The sequence below is a fragment of the Pristiophorus japonicus genome, chromosome 9 (genome assembly GCF_044704955.1).
Source record: "Pristiophorus japonicus isolate sPriJap1 chromosome 9, sPriJap1.hap1, whole genome shotgun sequence".
Classification (NCBI taxonomy): Eukaryota; Metazoa; Chordata; class Chondrichthyes; family Pristiophoridae; genus Pristiophorus; species Pristiophorus japonicus.
Genome location: NC_091985.1, coordinates 223,451,414 through 223,473,193, shown reverse-complemented (window position 1 = coordinate 223,473,193; position 21,780 = coordinate 223,451,414). Strand labels below are relative to the sequence as shown.

Here is a 21,780-nt window from a genome sequence, read left to right as displayed (position 1 = left end):
GTGCACGGAGCAGTGCCGTGCAACAAATTTTTAAGCCGGTTCACGGACTCCCAGGCCGCCTGCAATTTCTGCGGTCTGGAGGAGTCCGTGTTCCATGTTTTTATTGAATGCACGAGGTTGCAGCCCCTGTTCCACTATTTGAAGGGGCTGCTCCTGAAATTCTGGCTGCACTTCAGTCCCACTCTCCTGATCTTTGGGCACCCTGTGCGGAGGGGAGCGGGTAGGTCCGAAGGCCTCCTCGTAGGACTGCTCCTGGGCACGGCCAAGGGTGCCATCAGCCGGTCCAGGCAGCGGGCGGTCGAGGGGGTCGTTCAACCTGACTGCCTGCCTCTCTTCCGCTCTTACATCCGGTCCAGGGTGTCCTTGGAGATGGAGCACGCGGTGTCCACCGGTACGCTCGCGGCCTTCCGCGAGAGGTGGGCACCGGAGGGACTGGAGTGCATCATCACGCCCGGCAACCAAATTTTAATTTGATTTTACGTTTTAAAGTTAATTTGTTTTAATTGCCGGTGCTTTTAGTGTCCCCTTCCCTTTTATAGGGGGCACTGGGGAAAATTGTGAATTTAGTGCCCAAAAAAAAACCAAAAAAGAAAAACACAAAAAAAAACAAAAAAAAGGGGGGGAAAAAAAGGGCCTTGTAAATGTCTGGAGTGTCACCCAGGTCGGGTGGCACCGTTTAATGTTTTTATGTTTTGCAGGTAAACTCAAAAGAGTTTCATGCACAAGGAGGTCGCCGCTCGCCTAGGGCGCTGGACAGGACTGCTCCGAGTGCTGTCCTACAGGGGTCGAGCGCTAGTCATAAACCAGCTGGTGGCCGCAATGCTGTGGTACCGGCTGGTCACTTTGACCCCTCCCCCTGCGTTTGTCGCCAAGATACAGAAGAAGCTGGTGGACTTCTTCTGGAACAACAGGAAGCACTGGGTCTCTGCCGCGGTCTTGAGTCTCCCGCTTGAGGAGGGCGGTCAGTCGTTGGTGTGCGTCAGCGCCCAGCTCGCGACTTTCCGTCTTCAGACCCTGCAGAGATACCTTTACGTCGAGCCCCCTCCTAGGTGGTGTGGTCTGGCGAGGTATTTCTTCCGCCAGCAGCTCGACCTCAATTATGACACGCAGCTCCTGTTTGTGAACTTGGGGGGTGCCAGGACCGCCCTCCGGGAGCTGCCTGTCTTTTACAGGGAACTCATCAGGGTCTGGAACAAAGTCTCCACCAAGCGCAGCTCTCCGCCGGCTGGAGTGGCGGCCGTCCTGCAGGAACCGCTGCTCGGGAATCCGTACCTCCACGGCCGAGGCTTTATGTGGCGGTCGGAAGAGAGGGCTGTGGCTGGTGAGGTGACCAGGATCAGGGACCTGCTCGATGGCGGAGGAGCAGGCTGGATGGCGCCAGACACGCTGGCGCGGCGCCTAAATTCTGCCAACGTCCGCCACGCGGCCGATGCCATCGAGTCGCTAAAAACAGCTCTGGGCCCTGACTCCGTTAGGTGCATCGAGGAGGCTCAAGCACGTGGGGAGATCCCGTCCGAACTGACCCCCGTCCGGACGGAATTCCTCATCGGCGCCAAACCCCGGAACCTCCCTCGGGGGCCGGCGCCTCACAACTTGAGCCGCCTCGGGGAAATCCCCTTCGTGCCTTTCAGTTCCGCGCGGAGGGGTTTCCTGTACGGGCTGCTCCTGCACACCCTCAACTTTGCCATCCTCGCCGGCCGTCCGGACACGCCATGGCGTACCATCTTGCCGTCCCGAGGAGGCGGGGGTCCCCGATGGAGGGCACTCTACGCAGGGGTCCTCCCACTATTCATCGGGGACTTGGCCTGGAGGGTGGTGCACGGAGCAGTGCCGTGCAATAAATTTTTAAGCCGGTTCACGGACTCCCAGGCCGCCTGCAATTTCTGCGGTCTGGAGGAGTCCGTGTTCCATGTTTTTATTGAATGCACAAGGTTGCAGCCCCTGTTCCACTATTTGAAGGGGCTGCTCCTGAAATTCTGGCTGCACTTCAGTCCCACTCTCCTGATCTTTGGGCACCCTGTGCGGAGGGGAGCGGGTAGGTCCGAAGGCCTCCTCGTAGGACTGCTCCTGGGCACGGCCAAGGGTGCCATCAGCCGGTCCAGGCAACGGGCGGTCGAGGGGGTCGTTCAACCTGACTGCCTGCCTCTCTTCCGCTCTTACATCTGGTCCAGGGTGTCCTTGGAGATGGAGCACGCGGTGTCCACCGGTACGCTCGCGGCCTTCCGCGAGAGGTGGGCACCGGAGGGACTGGAGTGCATCATCACGCCCGGCAACCAAATTTTAATTTGATTTTACGTTTTTAAGTTTAATTTGTTTTAATTGCCGGTGCTTTTAGTGTCCCCCTTCCCTTTTATAGGGGGCACTGGGGAAAATTGTGATTTTAGTGCCCAAAAAAAAAACCAAAAAAAGAAAAACACAAAAAAAAAACACAAAAAAGGGGGGGAAAAAAAAAAAAAAGGGCCTTGTAAATGTCTGGAGTGTCACCCAGGTCGGGTGGCACCGTTTAATGTTTTATGTTTTCGCAGGTAAACTCAAAAGAGTTTCATGCACAAGGACCCCCAGGTCCCTCTGCATCGCAGCATGTTGTAATTTTGTAATTTCTCCCCATTCAAATAATATTCCCTTTTACTGTTTTTTTCCCAAGGTGGATGACCTCACACTTTCCGACATTGTATTCCATCTGCCAAACCTTCGCCCATTCGCTTAACCTATCCAAATCTCTTTGCAGCCTCTCTGTGTCCTCTACACAACCCGCTTTCCCACTAATCTTTGTGTCATCTGCAAATTTTGTTACTCTACACTCTGTCCCCTCTTCCAGGTCATCTATGTATATTGTAAACAGTTGTGGTCCCAGCACCGATCCCTGTGGCACACCACTAACCACCGATTTCCAACCCGAAAAGGACCCATTTATCTCGACTCTCTGCTTTCTGTTCGCCAGCCAATTCTCTATCCATGCTAATACATTTCCTCTGACTCCGCGTACCTCTATCTTCTGCAGTAACCTTTTGTGTGGCACCTTATCGAATGCCTTTTGGAAATCTAAATACACCACATCCATTGGTACACCTCTATTCACCATGCTCGTTATATCCTCAAAGAATTCTAGTAACCACTGCTCTCTGTTCCTATCCACGTGGAACGCATTGCCTGAAAAATGGTGGAAATTACTTTCAAGAAGAAATTGGAAATGTACTTGAAAGGGAGGAGTTATGGGATTCTGGGGAAAGAGTGGGGGTGTGGGACTAATTGGACAGGTTTTCAAAAAGCCGGCACAGACTCGATGGACTGAATAACCTCCTCCTGCACTGTATGATTCCATGATTATTGGTCACTAATAAAGTAGATAAGAGATTGTCAATGGATGTTGTCTAGAGACTTCCAGAAGGCTTTCCATAGAGTGTCACACAACAGATGTGGTCCTGAGCTGTAGTTGGCCTTCTGCGACTGGTGGGTACCGGAGGGACTGGAGTGCATCATCACCCCAGCAAACAGAACTCTAATTTAATCTGCTAAGTTTCCTTTTAATTGTGGTGAAGTTCCAGTCTTTATGGGTTGTGCCCTTTAAGAAGGGGGCATCTGCTTCCCTCTGAATGGCTGATGGCGATTATCATCCACCAGTGGAATCAGAGTGAGCTGCAGTTGGAAAATAAACATTAATTGAAGGCGTCAGTTACAACATTCAATAAATCTAAATTAATAAAAATGACTGGAAAAAATATTTTCCAGAGTTGACTAAATTGTGGGCGCGTCTACACTGAGTGTGACAGTTTTTAATGACACCAAGTGCTGGGGTTTCAGTTTATTTTGTTGTCCTTGCTCCAAACACATTTCACCTGCTTCCAATCACATTCTCGTTAGGTGGAAGATCAAGACATTTAATGGCGGCTGTCTCACCCAGCCTGCAGTGCGATACAGAATGTGCCACCCGACTCTCTGACACCTCCTCCTACCTCCCCCAGACCATGACCCCGCTACCCAACATCAAACCATTGTTTCCCAGACTGTCACTGATCTTAATGCCTCTGGAGATCTTCCCTCCACGGCCGCCAACCTCAAAGACCCCCAACCACGCACAGCCCGCTTCTACCTCCTTCCCAAGATCCACAAACAGGACTGCCCTGGTAGACCCATCGTTTCACCCTGATCTCAGCTCTATTTGTTCTCCCCTTGTCCAGTCTCTTCCCGCCTACATCCATGATTCTTCTGATGCCCTCCACCATTTTAACAGTTTCCAGTTTCCTGGCCCCAACCATCTCCTTTTCACCATGGATGTCCAATCCCTCTACACTTGCATCCCCCACCAGGACAGCCTGAGGGGGCTTCGCTTCTTCCTCGAGCAGAGGCCCAACCAGTCCCCATCCACCACCACCCTCCTGCGCCTGGCTGAACTTGTTTTCACATTGAACAACTTCTCCTTTGACTCCACTCACTTCCTTCAAATTATGGGAATCCTATGCCTGCTTTTTTGTGGGATATGTGGAAAATTCTTTGTTCCAGTCCTCCTCAGTTCCTTCCCTCACCTCTTCTTCTGGTACATCGATGACCGTATCGGTGCGGTTTCCTGCTCTCACCCTGAACTGGAAAATTTCATTCACTTTGCTTCCAATTTCCACCCTTCCCTTACCTTCACATGGTCCATATCTGACTCTTCCCTTCCCTTCCTTGACTTCTCTGTCTCCATTTCTGGGGATAGGCTATTGACAAACATTCAATGACTGTCTGCTGGCTGCCACAGCTACCTGGACTACAGTTCCTCCCACCCCGCTTCCTGTAAGGACTCCATTCCATTCACCCATTTCTCATCTCCGTCGCATCTGCTCTGATGATGCCACCTTCCACACTAGTGCCTCTGATATGTCCCTTTTCCCTTAACCAAGGATTCTCCTCTGCTGTGGTTAACATGGCCCTTGACCGTGTCTGTTCTATTTCCCGCCATTCTGCTCTCATCCCTTCCTTGCCCTCCCAGAACCAAGATGGGGTTCCCCTTGTCCTCACCTTTCACCCCACCAGCCTCCACATTCAATGGATCATCCTGCACCCTTTCCGCCTCCTCCAGGGTGGTCCCACAACCAATCACATCTTCCCCTCCCCTCTCAGTATTCCGAAGGGATCGCTCCCTCTGAGACATGCTGATCCACTCCACAGTCACCCCCAGCACCCCTCCCCTTTCCACGGCAACTTACCGTGCAAGCACAGGAGCTGCAACACCTGCCCTTTTACCTCCTCCATTCCCACTGTCCAGGGCCCCAAACACTTCTTCCAGGTAAAACAGTGCGATTTACTTGTACTTCTTTCAATTTATAATGTATTCCCTGCTCACAATGTGGTCTCCTCTACAATGGGGAGTTCAAACACAGATTGGGTGACTGCTTTGTGGAAAACCTCCATTCAGTCCGCGAGGGTGACCCCGAGCCTCTGGTCGCCTGTCTCCGGTCCACTCCCACTCCCACATCTCTGTCCTCGGCGTCCTACACTGTTCTAATGAAGCTGAGTACAGACTCGAGGAACAGCACCTCATCTTCTGTTTAGGCCTTCTGGACTCGACATAAGAGTTCAACAATTTCAAACCATAACTTCTGCTCATATTTTTTTTCTTTTCTGTTTTTTTGTCTTTCCCATGGCAGCTGTTGATGATTCTGCCATCTCCATTTACGCCCTATCAAGACTCATAGAAACATAGAAAATAGGAGCAGTAGTAGGCCATTCGGCCCTTCAAGTCTGCACCACCATTCAATATCATGGCTGATCCTCTATCTCAACACCATATTCCTGCTTTTCCCCATACCCCTTAATGCCTTTTGTTTCTAGAAATCAATCCATCTCCCTCTTAAATATATTCAGTGACTTGGCCTCCACAGCCTTCTGTGGTAGAGAATTCCACAGATTCACCACCCTCCAAGTGAAAAAATTTCTCCTCATCTCGGTCCTAAATTTCCTACCCCGTATCCTGAGACCTCCTTGTTCTTGACTTCCCATCCAGGAGAAACATCCTCCCCGCATCCAGTCTGTCCAACCCAGTCAGAATTTTATACGTTTCTATGAGATCCGCCCTCATTCTTCTAAACTCTAGTGAATACAGGCCTAGTCGATCCAATCTCCTCATTCGACAGTCCTGCCATCCCAGGAATCAGTCTGGTGAATCTTCGCTGCACTCCCTCTATGGCAAGTATACCCTTTCTTAGGTAAGGAGACCAAAACTGCACACAATACTCCAGATGCGGTCTCACCAAGGCCCTGTACAACTGTAGTAAAACATCCTTGCTTCTGTACTCAAATCCTCTTGCAATGAAGGCCAACATACCATTTGCCTTCCTAACTGCTTGTTGCACCTGCTTGTTTACTTTCAATGACTGGTGTACAAGGACACCCAGGTCTCTCTGTACATCGACACTTCCCAAGTCATAACCATTTAAATAATACTTTGTCCTTATGTTTTTCTTGCCAAAGTGGATAACTTCACATTTATCCACGTTATATTGCATCTGCCTTGTGTTTGCCCACTCACTCATCCTATCTAAATCGCCTTGTAGCGTCTTTGCATCCTCCTCACAATTCATAATCCCACCTAGTTTTGTGTCGTCAGCAAACTTGAAAATATTACATTTGGTTCTCTCATCCAAATCATTTATATATATATATATTGTGAATAGCTGGGGTCCAAGCACTGATCCCTGTGGTACCCCACTAGTCACTACCCACCACCCCAAAAAAGACCTGTTTATTCCTACTCTGTTTCCTGTCAGATAACCAATTTTCAATCCATGCCAATACATTACCCCCAATCCTATGTGCTTTAATTTTGCACACTAACCTCTTATGTGGGACTTTATCAAAGGCCTTCTGAAAATCCAAATACACTACATCCACTGGTTCTCCCTTATCTATTATATCAGTTACATCTTCAAAAAAGCTCCAGTAGGTTTGTCAAACGTGATTTTCCTTTCATAAATCTATGTTGACTTTGTTTAATTCCGTTGATATTATCTAAGTGTGCCGTTATCACATCCTTTATAATAGACTCTAGCATTTTTGCTACTACTGATGTCAGGCTAACCGGTCTGTAGTTCCCCGTTTTCTCTCTCCCTCCTTTTTTAAATAGTGGGGTTACATTTGACACCCTCCAATCTGCAGGAACTGATCCATAATCTAAAGAATTTTGGAAGATGACAACTAATGCATCTACTATTTCCATGGCTACCTCTTTTAGTACTCTGGGATGCAGATCATCAGGCCCTGGGGATTTATTGGCCTTCAGTCCCATTAGTTTCTCCAGCATTATTTTCTTACTAATACTCATTTCCATTAATTCCACTTGCTCACTAGACCCTTGGTTCCCTAGCATTTCTGGGAGGTTATTTGTGTCTTCTTCCGTGAAAACAGAACTGAAGTATTTATTTAATTGTTCTGCCATTTCCTTGTTTCCCATTACAAATTCTCCTGTTTCTGTCTGTAAAGGACCTACATTTGTCTTCACTAATCTTGTTTTTTTACATACTTATAGAAACTTTTGCAGACATTTTTTTATGTTCCTTGCAAGTTTCCTCTCATACTCTATTTTTCTCCACTTAATCATCTCTTAGTCCTCATCTTTTGTTTCTTACCATCTCCTTTTGCCTCGCACCATCATCCCTTTTGTTTCTTAATCTCTTCTGCCTTCCACTCTATCACAGACCTTCCCTTTTGTTCTTTCCTCACCACCCCCCCCCCCCCCCCCCCCATATCCCTGCCTCTACACTTGCTTCAAATCCTGTTACAGCTCTAACTTTTTCCAATTCTGATGAAGGATTAACAAAATGTTAACACTGTTTCTCTCTCCACAGACGCTGCTAAGTTTTTCCAGCATTTTTTATTTTTATTTAAACATAAGCGTGTCCCTTACAACGGAGGCAGCACGTGCCTGGAGCAGCTGGAGGGAGTTTTGAACCTGGAACAGCAGGAGAGAGTTTTGAACCTGGAACAGCAGGAGGGAGTTTTGACCCTGGAGCAGCAGGAGGGAGTTTTGAACCTGGAGCAGCAGGAGGGAGTTTTGAACCTGGAGCAGCAGGAAGGAGCTTTGAACCTGGAACAGCAGGAGGGAGTTTTGAACCTGGAACAGCAGGAGGGAGTTTTGAACCTGGAGCAGCAGGAGGGAGTTTTGAACCTGGAGCAGCAGGAAGGAGCTTTGAACCTGGAACAGCAGGAGGGAGTTTTGAACCTGGAGCAGCTGGAGGGAGTTTTGAACCTGGAGCAGCAGGAGGGAGTTTTGACCCTGGAGCAGCTCGAGTCTGGAGCCAACACAGGTCCTGTCAAGGGGACGAAATGAGAAATAAAAAGTAATAAAATTAGCACATCACAAGGATGGAGATTGTTTCTTCCAATATTAATTGAATCACTGGACAGGGAATGAATCTTAAAGAAAGCTAATAACTGATTTAATTTGCTTCAATTGCTGAGTTTCTAATTTTAACTTAATTTATAATTATGGTATATATTATTTTTGTTTAATTATAATTAATCTTTATTATAGTGATTTTACTATTGTATACTCCTTATTGTATTATTTACAATGTAATTTGAATTTTTTTTTTTAAAAAGTGTTTTTGCCTGTCTATCTGCTGCACATTTTGGCTGCCGCTTTGGACCCGAGCCATTTACCTCTTTTTACACTTCCTTCTCATGCTTTTTCTCTCTTTCCCTCAATGGTCAATATCCAACATGCTGTAAAATTGTTGTGAAGCACCTTAGGATGTTTTACTGCGTTAAAGGCGCTATATAAATAAAAGTTATTATTTCAGGTTCAGCACGGATTAGACGTAGAGTAAAGCTCCCTCTACATTGTCCCATCTAACACTCCCAATGCAGGTACAGCACGGGGTTCGATCCAGATTAAAGCGTCCTCTACACTGTCCCATCAAACACTCCCAGGGCAGTTACAACATGTGTTAGATACAGAGTAAAGCTCCCTCTACAATGTCCCATCAAATACTCCCAGGGCAGTGTCGAGGGAACTTTACTGAGATCCATCACCTCAATGAGCACAAAAATTCACCGAAAGGGAGTAACATAAACCCAACAGCTGCTGCACAACAGAGATACTGAGGGACAGAGAGTGTTCGGGACAATGACATTTCTCACTCAATAAGGTATAAATTGATCCTGTACCTCTCCCCATTAATCCTGGGCTCCACACGGGTTGAATCCTGCTGTTTCCCTTCCTGTCACAGCACTGAGCTAAACCTAGTCCATAATGCGCAGGGCTCAGGGAGGTTGGTTGCTGGGCACTACAGTGATGTCATAAAGCAGGACCATTCAGCCCAGCGGGTCCTCTCCTTGTCCCTTTAAAGGTGGAGAGTTGGGACATCCTGTCTCAACACACATTCCCCCTGTTCATACTGAGAATCCCCAGGGAAGGCCCAAGGCCCAGAGTGTGGAACACGACTAAGGGGAAAAAAGGAGAGAAGGGGAGGTAAGTCAAGTACTAGGGAGTGAGGGACACCAAGCTTCAGGTTTAGAGCCTGTAAACTTCAGGAGGGGTAGACCGAGTTCAGTAGTTTCAGGATCCAGGGAGAGAACAAGGAGCAGATTTGGAGACTGGTGTGGATTCCAGCACAGTGAGGATGTGGGGGGAGGGAGATTGTGTAGGGCCATGTATTAGGGGTGTAGGAGGAACAAGAGAGGAAAGGTCAGAGGAGCAATTACTGCAGCAGTGTCCATAAATAGTGAGAGAGAAGGTGGGGGTTAGAGTGGACCATGGAGAGTCTGTTAAACTGTCTGTGTGCTGTGACCAGCTTTCCTTCTGTTAAAAATAGCCTCCTGTATCCCATTAAATTCCACCAATGTCCTTTGGTCCAGTCTCTCTTTGTAAAACATCGGCTGTTATTAAAGCTTCTTATTCTGACTCACTCACAGAGAGAAATGAGCTGCAGAACTGGCCACACTATCAGCTTTAAGGAGACATTTCCATTTGGAGATTGGATTGCCCATTGAGTTTGACTAAATTGATGTTAAAGTAACAATGCTGCTTTGCCCCGTGACAACACATCAGAATATTTCCCACAGGTTAAAATCCAATATTACAGGGACTCACTGCCCTGGATGGTTGAAGTGGACCCTGTCATATAATAGAATTTTCTGTCCTGTCATCTTGTAGATTCATCTTTTAGAATGTTGTGGGAACTCAGTTTTCAGATGGGATTTAATGACCGACTGAATCCTGCCAGACAGGGAGCAGATAATCAGCCTCTCCCAGTATCGATGAGTTTCCAGCTGGGATGGGGGGAACTGAACTCATTCCCACACTCCCATTTCCATGGTTTCTCCATGGTGGCGGTGTCCTCATGTTTCTCCAGGTTCAATATCCAATGGCTGATGAAATACAGGTCCCAATGAATACATTGACTGTTAGATGTTGATGGGATGTTTGGTTTAAGCTTCCCGTCTGTAAATCCTCCCTGTCTCGGCTATATACTGCTTTTCTGGACTGCAACCGTTCAAGAAAGTGGCTCACCATCACCTTCTCAAGGACAGTTAGGTATGGGCAATAAATGATGGCCTTGCCAGTGCTGCCCACATACCAGGAATTTTTTAAAAAGTAAGGAAGAAACCAGTCAGGATTGGAAAACTATTGACAAAGAATTCAAGGGGTTCTTCCATTTGGGATCGTTATTTATTTTGTCCACTCAAGGAGTTAGATAACAGACTTTCACCTGCAAATATAGAGCTGGGTTATTGGGCCGTGATGTGTTTACTTTTGTTGAGTACATTTGCTGAGTGGATTTAAATTGAAAACTAGGTTTGCAGGCATGATTCTCTATCCACACATCGAAAGTGAGAGAGATGCTGTGGGGCACACGCTAAGTCCAGTAGCTGGAAGTGATTAACAGACTGGGTTTTGTGTTTAGTGACCCCAGGCGTGTTACCGATACCATCCCTGGATACCAAGGCTAGGAGAGGCACTCTAAAAGGTATGGAGATCTGGGACTTGTCCATGAGAGAAATGAAAGATATGAGAACTGAAATGATCTAGAGTTAGAAAGGAGAAAAGATCCAAAAATGGAACAGTCTGTAACAGGACACCAATTAGTCTCCTCTTACCTTGGAGATGTCAAGGACATGACACATTGTGTTTGAAACAAAGCTAATTTATTTGAAAGATATCAAAACACAAAATCCAGCCCAGTTATTGGGGTTATCAGCAGAAACAAACCCCAACTGTCAGAATGAACATGGTTCAGTCCTGGATGTGATTGTTGGGGCAGGAGAGCGGCCTCTCCCCAGTGTGAACTCACTGGAGTGTCAGAAGGTTAGATGACTGATTGAATCCTTTCCCACACACACAGCAGGTGAACAGCCTCTCCCAGTGTGAACTTGTTGGTGCCTCAGCAGGTTGGATGAGGTAGTGAATCCCTTCCCACAATCAGGGCAGATGAATGGTCTCTCCCCAGTGTGAACCCGTTGGTGTCTCAGCAGGGTGGATGACTGAGTGAATCCCTTCCCACAATCAGGGCAGATGAATGGTCTCTCCCCAGTGTGAACTCGTGTGTGCCTCAGCAGTTGGGATGACTGAGTGAATCCTTTCCCACACACAGAGCAAGTGAACGGCCACTCCCCAGTGTGAGTATGTTGGTGTGTCAGCAGATCATTTTTTATTTTAAAACTCTTCTCACAGTCAGAACATTTAAAAGGTCTCTCCCCAGTGTGAACTCGCTGGTGTGTCAGCAGGATGGATGAACGACTGAATCTCTTCCCACATACGGAGCAGGTGAACGGTCTCTCCCTAGTGTGAGTGCGTTGGTGATTCATCAGCTCATTTGTGCTTTTAAAGCTCTTCTCACAGTCAGAACATTTAAAAGGTCTCTCATCAGTGTGAAATCGCTGGTGTGTCAGCAGGTTGGATGAGTGAGTGAATCCCTTCCCACACTCTGAGCAGGTGAACGGCCTCTCCCCAGTGTGAACTCGCCGGTGTGTCAGCAGGTTGGATAACCGAGCGAATCGTTCACCACACACTGAGCAGGTGAACGGCCTCTCTCCAGTGTGAGTGCGTTGATGATTCAGCAGATCCCTTGTGCTTTTAAAGCTCTTCTCACAGCCAGAACATTTAAAAGGTCTCTTATTGGTGTGAATAAGTTGGTGAGACGTGAGGTGGGATAACTGAGTGAATCCCTTCCCACACACGGAGCAGGTGAATGGCCGCTCCCCAATGTGGATTCGCTTGTGCACTGTGAGGTGGGATGACACAGTGAATCCCTTCCCACACACTGAGCAGGTGAACGGCCTCTCCCCAGTGTGAACTCGCTGGTGTCTCACCAGGCGGGATGAGACAGTGAATCCCTTCCCACACACGGAGCAGGTGAACGGCCTCTCCCCGGTGTGAATTCGCTGGTGTTCCGTGAGCGTGGATGACTGCCTGAATCTCATTCCACAGTGAGAGCAACTGAACGGTCTCTCATCAGTGTGAATCTGCTGGTGTCTCACCAGGTGGTATGACTGAGTGAATCCCTTCCCACACACGGAGCACGTGAATGGCCTCTCCCCAGTGTGAACTCGCTGGTGATTCAGCAAAGTGGATGACTGAGTGAATCCCTTCCCACAGTCCCCACATTCCCACGGTTTCTCCATGGTGCAGGTGTCCTTGTGTCTCTCCAGGTTGGACGATCAGTTGAAGCCTCGTCCATACACAGAACACGTGTACAGTTTCTCCCCGCTGTGAATGGTGCGATGTTTTTTCAGGATGTGTAACTGGTTAAAGCTCTTTCCACAGTCAGTCAGTGTACTGGAACACTCTCACTCGGGTGTGTGTGTCTTGGTGCTTTTCCAGTCACACTGATGTTTGAAATCTTTTTCCACAAACAGAACAAACATTTCTCCTTCCACTTTCACGGTCCGATGATATTCAGGTTGCAACGAATCGAGTGACTGTCACATCTTGATGTGATGTTTGGTTTGAGTTTCCCATCTGTAAATCCTCCCCTTCTAATACCCTGTAAAAGGAGTTTACAAAAGTCATTACTGTAAGTACAGGATAGAAAGTTAGAACAGACAATTCTAATATTTATGGAACATTCTTTCCTCTCTTGTTCCCCAAAACATGTGGTCCAATCAAACAAATAACAGAAAAAATAAGCAACGAAGTCACAACAATAGCAAAGGGAACCTTCCCAACTAAATCAGGATGTTGTTACCAGTGTCTATGACACACTCTGTATGCTGAGGCGGAACATATGAAGTGTACCAATGGACACCGCATTCTCCAGGGTCACTCAGACAAGACCGCGGAAGATAGGCAGACAGCCAGAGCAACCACCCACCATGGGTCCCCCGGCCATCCTGGACCTACAAATTGCTGTTTTAGCCAGGCCCAAGGGAAGGTCCAGGAGAAGAACCAGCAGCTTGTTCACACTGTTCAGAAACCATTTAAATGTTCCGACTGTGGGAAAAGCTTTAAAACACCCAGGTAGCTGAAGGGACACCAGCGAGTTCACACTGATGAGGCCATTCAAATGTTCCGACTGTGGGAAGAGCTTTAAAAGACCCAGGAAGCTGAAGGGACACGAGCGAGTTCACTGAAGGGACACTGGGGAGAGGCCGTTCACCTGCTCCGAATGTGGGAAAGGATTCACTGAGTCATACATGCTGAAGACACCAACTTGTTCACACTGATGAGAGACCCTTTAAATGTTCTGACTGCGGGAAAGCTTTAAAAGCTCCGTGGAGCTGAAGAGACGCCAGCTCATTCACTGGTGAGAGGCTGTTCACCTGCTCCTTGTGTGGGAAGGGATTCACTCAGTCATCCACCCTCCTGTCACACCAGCTTGTTCACATGGACGAGAGACCCTTTAAATGTTCTGACTGTGGGCAGTGCTTTAAAAGCTCTAAGAGCCTTAAGAGACACCGGCGTGTTCACACTGATCATAGAATCCTACAGCACAGAAGGAGGAGCTTCGGCCCTTCATGTCTGTGCTGCCATTTTGAAAGAGCTGTCCAATTTAGTCCCCTACCCCAGCTTTATCCCCATAACCCTACAATCTTGTCCCCTTCAAGTACATGCCCAATTGCTGTTTGAAAGTTCTTATAGAACCTGATTCCACCATCCTTTCAGATGGTGCATTCCAGACCTTAACATCCCTCTGTGTGAAAATATTTCCCCGCTAGTTCTTGCGGCAATTATTTTAAATCTGTGCCCTTTGGTTACTGACCCTTTTGCCAGAGGAAACAGTTTCTCCCTACTTGCTCTATCATAACCCCTCCTAACTTTGAATACCTCTATTAGGTCTCACCTTAATCTTATCTGCTCGAAGGGGAACAATCCCAGCTTCTCCTACTCTCCACATAACTGAAGTCCGTCATCCCTGGTAACATCGTGGTAAAGCTCCTCTGTACCCTCTCCAAGGCCTTGTCATCCTTCCGAAAGTGTGGTGCCCAGAACTGTACACAAGTCTCCAGCTGAGGCTAAAACCGTGCAGCCATACAGAGCCCTGGTTAGAAACATAGAAAATAGGTGCAGGAGTAGGCCATTCGGCCCTTCGAACCTGCACCACCATTCAATAAGATCATAGCTGATCATTCACCTCAGTACCCCTTTCCTGCTTTCTCTCCATACCCCTTGATCTCTTTAGCCATGAGGGCCACATCTAAGTCCCTCTTGAATATATCTAACGAACTGGCCTCAACAACTCTGTGGTAGAGAATTCCACAGGTTCACAATTCTGAGTGAAGAAGTTTCTCCTTATCTCGGTCCTAAATGGTTTACCCCTTATCCTTAGACTATGATCCTTGGTTCTGGACTTCCCCAACATCGGGAACATTCTTCCTGCATCTAACCTGTCCAGTCCCGTCAGAATTTTATATGTTTCTATGAGATCCCCTCTCATTCTTCTAAACTCCAGTGAATACAGGCCCAATCGATCCAGTCTCTCCTCATATGTCAGTCCTGCCATCCGGGGAATCAGTCTGCAGAACCTTCGCTGCACTCCCTCAATAGCAAGAACGTCCTTCCTCAGATTAGGAGACCAAAACTGAACACAATATTCCAGGTGAGACCTCACTCACCAAGGCTCTGTACAACTGCAGCAAGACCTCCCTGCTCCTATACTCAAATCACCTATGAAGGCCAACATGCCATTTGCCTTCACCGTCTGCTGTACCTGCATGCCAACTTTCAATGACTAATGCACCTCCCCCTTTCCTAATCTGCCGCCATTCAGATCGTATTCTGCCTTCATGTTTTTGCCACCAAAGTGGATAACCTCAAATTTATCCACATTATACTGCATCTGCTATGCATTTGCTCACTCACCTAACCTGTCCAAGTCACCCTGCAGCATCTTAGCATCCTCCTCACATCTCACACAGCCACCCAGCTTAGTGTCATCTGCAAACTTGGAGATACTCCACTCAATTACTTCATCTAAATCATTGATGCATTGAATAGCTGTAAATAGCTGGGGTCCCAGCACTGAGCCCTGCGACACCCCACTAATCACTGCCTGCCATTCTGAAAAGGACTTGTTTATCCCGACTCTCTACTTCCTGTCTGCCAACCAGTTCTCTATCCATGTCAATACATTATCCCCAATACCATGTGCTTTAATTTTGCACACCAATCTCTTGTGTGGGACCTTGTCAAAAGCCTTTTGAACGTCCAAATACACCACATCCACTGGTTCTCCCTTGTCCACTCTACTAGTTACATCCTCAAAAAATTCCAAAAGATTTGTCAAGCATGATTTCCTTTTCATAAATCCATGCTGACTTGGACCGATCCTGTCACTGCTTTCCAAATGCGCTGCTATTTCATCCTTAATAATTGATTCCAACATTTTCCCCATCACTGAAGTCAGGCTAACTGGTCTATAATTAGTCCCTTTCTCTCACACTCCCTTTTTAAAAAGTGGTGTTACATTAGCTACCCTTCAGTACATAGGAACCGATCCAGAGTCGATAGAATGTTGAAAAATGATCACCAATGCATTCATTATTTCTAGGGCCACTTCCTTAAGTACTCTGAGATGCAGGCACTGAGATTTATCAGCCTTCAATCCCATCAATTTCCCTAACACAATTTCCAGACTAATAAGGATTTCCTTCAGTTCCTACTTCTCACCAGACCCCAGGTCCTCTAGTATCTCCAGAAGATTATTTGTGTCTTCCTTCGTGAAGACAGAACCAAAATATTTGTTCAATTGGTCTGCCATTTCTTTGTTCCCCATTATAAATTCACCTGATTCTGACTGCAAGGAACCTTCGTTTGTCTTCACTAATTGTTTTCTCTTCACATATCTATAGAAGCTTTTGCAGTCAGATTTTATGTTCCCAGCAAGCTTCCTCTCAAACTATTTTACCCCTCCTAATTAGACCCTTTGTCCTCCTCTGCTGAATTATAAAATTCTCCCAGTCCTCAGGTTTGCTGCTTTTTCTGGCCAATTTATATGCCTCTTCCTTGGATTTAACACTATCCTTAATTTTCCTTGTTTGCCACGGTTGAGCCACCTTCCCCATTTTATTTTTACTCCAGACAGGGATGTACAATTGTTGAAGTTCATCCATGTGATCTTTAAATGTTTGCCATTGCCTATCCGCCATCAATCCCTTAAGTATCATTCGCCAGTCTATTCTAGCCAATTCACGTCTCATACCATCAAAGTTAGAGAGTCGGAATAAACGGGTCCTTTTCAGAATGGCAGGCAGTGACTAGTGGAGTGCCGCAGGGCTCAGTGCTGGGACCCCAGCTCTTTACAATATACATTAACGATTTAGATGAAGGAATTGAGTGTAATAGCTCAGAGTTTGCGGGTGACACTAAGCTGGGTGGCGGTGTGAGCTGTGAGGAGGACGGCAAGAGGCCGCAGGGTGACTTGGACAGGTTAGGTGAGTGGGCAAATGCATGGCAGATGCAGTATAATGTGGATAAATGTGACGTTATCCATTTTGGGGGCAAAAACACGAAGGCAGAATATTATCTGGATGGTGGCAGATTAGGAAAAGAGGAGTTGCAACGAGACCTGGGTGTCATGGTTCATCAGTCACTGAAAGTGGGCATGCAGGTACAGCAGGCGGTGAAGAAGGCAAATGGCATGTTGGCCTTCATAGCTAGGGGATTTGAGTATAGGAGCAGGGAGGTCTTACTGCAATTGTACAGGGCCTTAGTGAGGCCTCACCTGGAATATTGTGTACAGTTTTGGTCTCCTAATCTGAGGAAGGACGTTCTTGCTGTTGAGGGAGTGCAGCGAAGGTTCACCAGACTTATTCCAGGGATGGCTGGACTGTCATATGAGGAGAGACTGGATCAACTGGGCCTTTATTCACTGGAGTTTAGAAGGATGAGAGGGGATCTCATAGAAACATATAAGATCCTGACGGGACTGGACAGGTTAGATGCGGGAAGAATGTTCCCGATGTTGGGGGCGTCCAGAACCAGGGGACATAGCCTTAGGATAAGGGGTAGGCCATTTAGGACTGAGATGAGGAGAAACTTCTTCATTCAGAGAGTTGTTAACCTATGTAATTCCCTGCCGCAGTGAGTTGTTGATGCCAGTTCATTGGATATATTCAAGAGGGAGTTAGATATGGCCCTTACGGCTAAGGGGATCAAGGGGTATGGAGAGAAAGCAGGAAAGGGGTACTGAAGGAATAATCAGCCATGATCTTATTGAATGGCGGTGGAGGCTCGAAGGGCCGAATGGCCTACTCCTACATCTATTTTCTATGTTTCTATGTTACCTTTCCTTAAGTTCAGGACCTTCATCTCTGAATTAACTGTGTCACTCTCTATCTTAATAAAGAATTCTACCATATTATGATCACACTTTCCCAAGCGGCCTCGCACATCAAGATTGCTAATTAGTCCTTTCTCATTACACATCACCCAGTATAGGATGGCCAGCCCTCTAGCTGGTTCCTCGACATATTGGTCTAGAGAACCATCCCTAATACACTCCAGGAAATCCTCCTCCACCGTATTGCTACCAGTTTAGTTTGCCCAAGCTATATGTAGATTAAAGTCGCCCATGATAACTGCTGTACCTTTTTTTGCACGCATCCCTAATTTCTTGTTTAATGCTGGCCCCAACCTTATTTCTACTGTTTGCTGGTCTGTACACAACTCCCACTAGCGTTTTCTGTCCTTTGCTATTCCGCAGCTCCACCCATACAGATTCTACATCATCCAAGCTAATGTCTTTCCTTACTATTGCGTTAACTTCCTCTTTACCAGCAAAGCTATCCCACCACCTTTTCCTTTCTGTCTATCCTTCCTAAATGTTGAATACCCCTGGATGTTGAGTTCCCAGCCATGGTCACCCTGGAGCCATGTCTCCGTGATGCCAAATATATCATATTCATTAATTTCTGCCTGTGCAGTTAATTCATCCTCCTTATTATGAATACTCCTCGCATTGAGGCACAGATCCTTCAAGCTTGTCTTTTTAAACACACTTTGCCCCTTTAGAATTTTGCTGTAATGTGGCCCTTTTTGATTTTTGCCTTGGGTTTCTCTGCCCTCCTCTTTTACTTTTCTTCTTTCTATCTTTTGCTTCTGCCCCCATTCTACTTCCCTCTATCTCCCTGCATAGGTTCCCATCCCCCTGCCATATTAGTTTAACCCCTCCCCAACAGCACTAGCAAACACTCCCCCAAGGACATTGGTTCTGGTCTTGCCCAGGTGCAGACCATCCTGTTTGTAATAGTCCCACCTCCCCCAGAACCGGTTCCAATGTCCCAGGAATTTGAATCCCTCCCTTCTGCACCACTCCTCAAGCCACATACTCATCTTCGCTATCCTGCGATTCCCCCTCTGACTAGCATGTGGCACTGGTAGCAATCCTGAGATTACTACCTTTGAGGTCCTACTTTTTAAATTTAACTCCTAGCTCCTTCACCTTGTAGGACCTCATCCCGCTTTTTACCTGTATCGTTGGTACCTATATGCACCACGACAACTGGCTGTTCACCCTCCCCCTCCAAAATGTCCTGCAACCGCTCCGAGACATCCTTGACCCTTGCACCAGGGAGGCAACATTCCATCCTGGAGTCTCGATTGCGGCCGCAGAAACATCTATCTATTCCCCTTACAATAGAATCACCTCCCACTATAGCTCTCCCACTCTTTTTCCTGCCCTCCTGTGCAGCAGAGCCACCCACGGTGCCTTGGACTTGGCTGCTGCTGCCCTCCCTGGATGAGTCGCCCCCCCAGCAGTACCCAAAACGGTGTATCTGTTTTGGAGGGGGATGACCGCAGGGGACCCCAGCACTACCTTCCTTCCACTGCTCTTCCTGGTGGTCTACCATTCCCTATCTGTCTGTGTCACCTTTACCTGCAGTAAGACCAACTCACTAAACGTGCTATTTACGGCATCCTCAGCATCATGGATGCTCCAGAGTGAATCCAGGTGATGCTAGATCAATTGTTAAATCTGAGATTGATAATTTATTTTTTGAAAACCATCATGGGATATGAACCAAAGATGGGTGTGCAGTTAGGTCGCAGATCAGCCCTGATCTCATTGAATGATAGAACAGGCTTGAGGGGCTGAATAGCCTACTCCTGTCCTATGATCCTAACTAGTGATTTGTAAATGTTTAGTGTAACTTCCATTGTATTCAATGGCCCTATTTGTAAAGCCAAGTACCTCATATACTTTCTGAACTGCCTTACCAACTTGTCGTTGCACTTTCAACGATTTGTGAATATGCACCCTCAGGTCCCTCTGTCTTGAACCCCCTCAAAATATTGCCAGTTAGATTATACTGTTATCCATGTTGTTTCTCCAAAAGTGCATCACTTCACACTTATCCGCATTTTATTGCATCTGCCATTTGTCTGACCATTTCACCATTCTGTCTATGTCCTCCTGACGTCTGCTACTATCATGCTCACGATTTACAATGTTGCCAAGTTTTGTTTCATCCGTAAACTTCAAAATTGTACACCCAAACCCAAGTCCAGGTCATTTATATATCACAGATAGATAGATTTTTAATCAATAAGGGAATTAAGGGTTACGGGGACCGGCCGCATAAGTGGAGCTGAGTCCACGGCCAGATCAGCCATGATCTTATTGAATGGCGGAGCAGGCTCGAGGGGCTAGATGGCCTACTCCTCTTCCTAATTCTTATGTTCTTATAACAAGAAAAGCGATGGTGCTAATACGAACCCCTGGGAACCCCACCACATACTTCCCTCCAGTCAGAAACATATCCATTCAGCCTCCTATGCATTAGCCAATTATATACTCAAATTACCAGCATCCAGGCCCAGCGGGAGATCGAGAGCCAGCGGCAGTTGGTGAGAAGCGGGAGCGGCCTATAAAAGGCCCAGCTTGTGCAGCTACAGCGGGAGAGAAAGCAAAATAGAAGTAGAAAGGAATCAAAAGGTGACGTCACAGCCAATGGGGTAAGTGATTGGTGAGTAGCTTTTCTTTTTATTTTTTATATCAGTAAGTGAACAGTAACATTGTTATTACCAATTTAAGGGTATCTAAGGGTTAAGTCATGGCAGGAGAGATCGGTCACGTGATATGCTCCTCCTGTACCATGTGGGAACTCAGGGACACTTCCGGTGTCCCTGACGACCACGTGTGAGAGAAGTGTGGCCGCCTCGAGCTCCTGACGGTCCGCGTTGCGGAATTGGAGCGGAGGGTGGATTCACTCTGGAGCATCCACGATGCTGAGAATGACGTGAGTATCACGTGTAGTGAGTTGGTCTTATCGCAGGAGAAGGGTCCACAGCCAGATAGAGAATGGAAGGCCAGCAGGAAGAGCACTGCAAGGAAGGTAGTGCAGAGGTCCCCTGTGGTCATCCCCCTGCAAAACAGATACACCGCTTTGAGTACTGTTGGGGGGGGGGGGATGACTCATCAGGGGAGGGCAGCAGCAGCCAAGTTCATGGCACCGTGGCTGGCTCTGCTGCACAGGAGGGCAGGAAAAAGAGTGGGAGCGCGATAGTGATAGGGGATTCAATGGTGAGGGGAATAGATAGGCGTTTCTGCGACCGCAATCGAGACTCCAGGATGGTATGTTGCCTCCCTGGTGCAAGGGTCAAGGATGTCACGGAGCGGGTGCAGGACATTCTGAAATGGGAGGGAGAACAGCCAGTTGTCGTGGTGCACATTGGTACCAACGACATAGGTAAAAAAAGGGATGAGGTCCTACGAAACAAATTTAAGGAGCTAGGAGCTAAATTAAAAAGTAGGACCTCAAAAGTAGTAATCTCGGGATTGCTACCAGTGCCACCACGTGCTAGTCAGAGTAGGAATCGCAGGATAGCACAGATGAATACATGGCTTGAGCAGTGGTGCAGCAGGGAGGGATTCAAATTCCTGGGGCATTGGAACCGGTTCTGGGGGAGGTGGGACCAGTACAAACCGGACAGTCTGCACCTGGGCAGGACCGGAACCAATGTCCTAGGGGGAAGTGTTTGCTAGTGCTGTTGGGGAGGAGTTAAACTAATATGGCAGGGGGATGGGAACCAATGCAGGGAGACAAAAGCAAAAGACAGAAAGGAGATGAGGAAAAGTGGAGGGCAGAGAAACCCAAGGCAAAGAACAAAAAGGGCCACTGTACAGCAAAATTCTAAAAGGACAAAGGGTGTTAAAAAAACAAGCCTGAAGGCTTTGTGTCTTAATGCAAGGAGTATCCGCAATAAGGTGGATGAATTAACTGTGCAAATAGATGTTAACAAATATGATGTGATTGGAATTGCGGAGACGTGGCTCCGGGATGGTCAGGGCTGGGAACTCAACATCCAGGGGTATTCAACATTCAGGAAGGATAGAATAAAAGGAAAAGGAGGTGGGGTAGCAT

General features: G+C 47.3%; 1 protein-coding gene across 1 annotated transcript in view; it reads right to left on the bottom strand.

Annotated features, from left to right (window-relative positions):
- The window catches only part of LOC139273794 (zinc finger protein 850-like), a 76,375-nt gene extending 56,108 nt beyond the window's left edge, over window positions 1-20,267 (bottom strand). Inside the window, exons 1-2 of the mRNA XM_070890892.1 lie at window positions 20,221-20,267; window positions 11,331-12,962 (exon numbers count right to left, since the gene is read on the bottom strand). Of these exons, the coding sequence (XP_070746993.1) occupies window positions 11,331-12,600 (1,270 nt within the window). The 5' untranslated portion in view covers window positions 12,601-12,962; window positions 20,221-20,267. The remainder of the gene's footprint in view (window positions 1-11,330; window positions 12,963-20,220) is intronic.
- Between the last annotated feature and the right edge of the window lie 1,513 nt (window positions 20,268-21,780).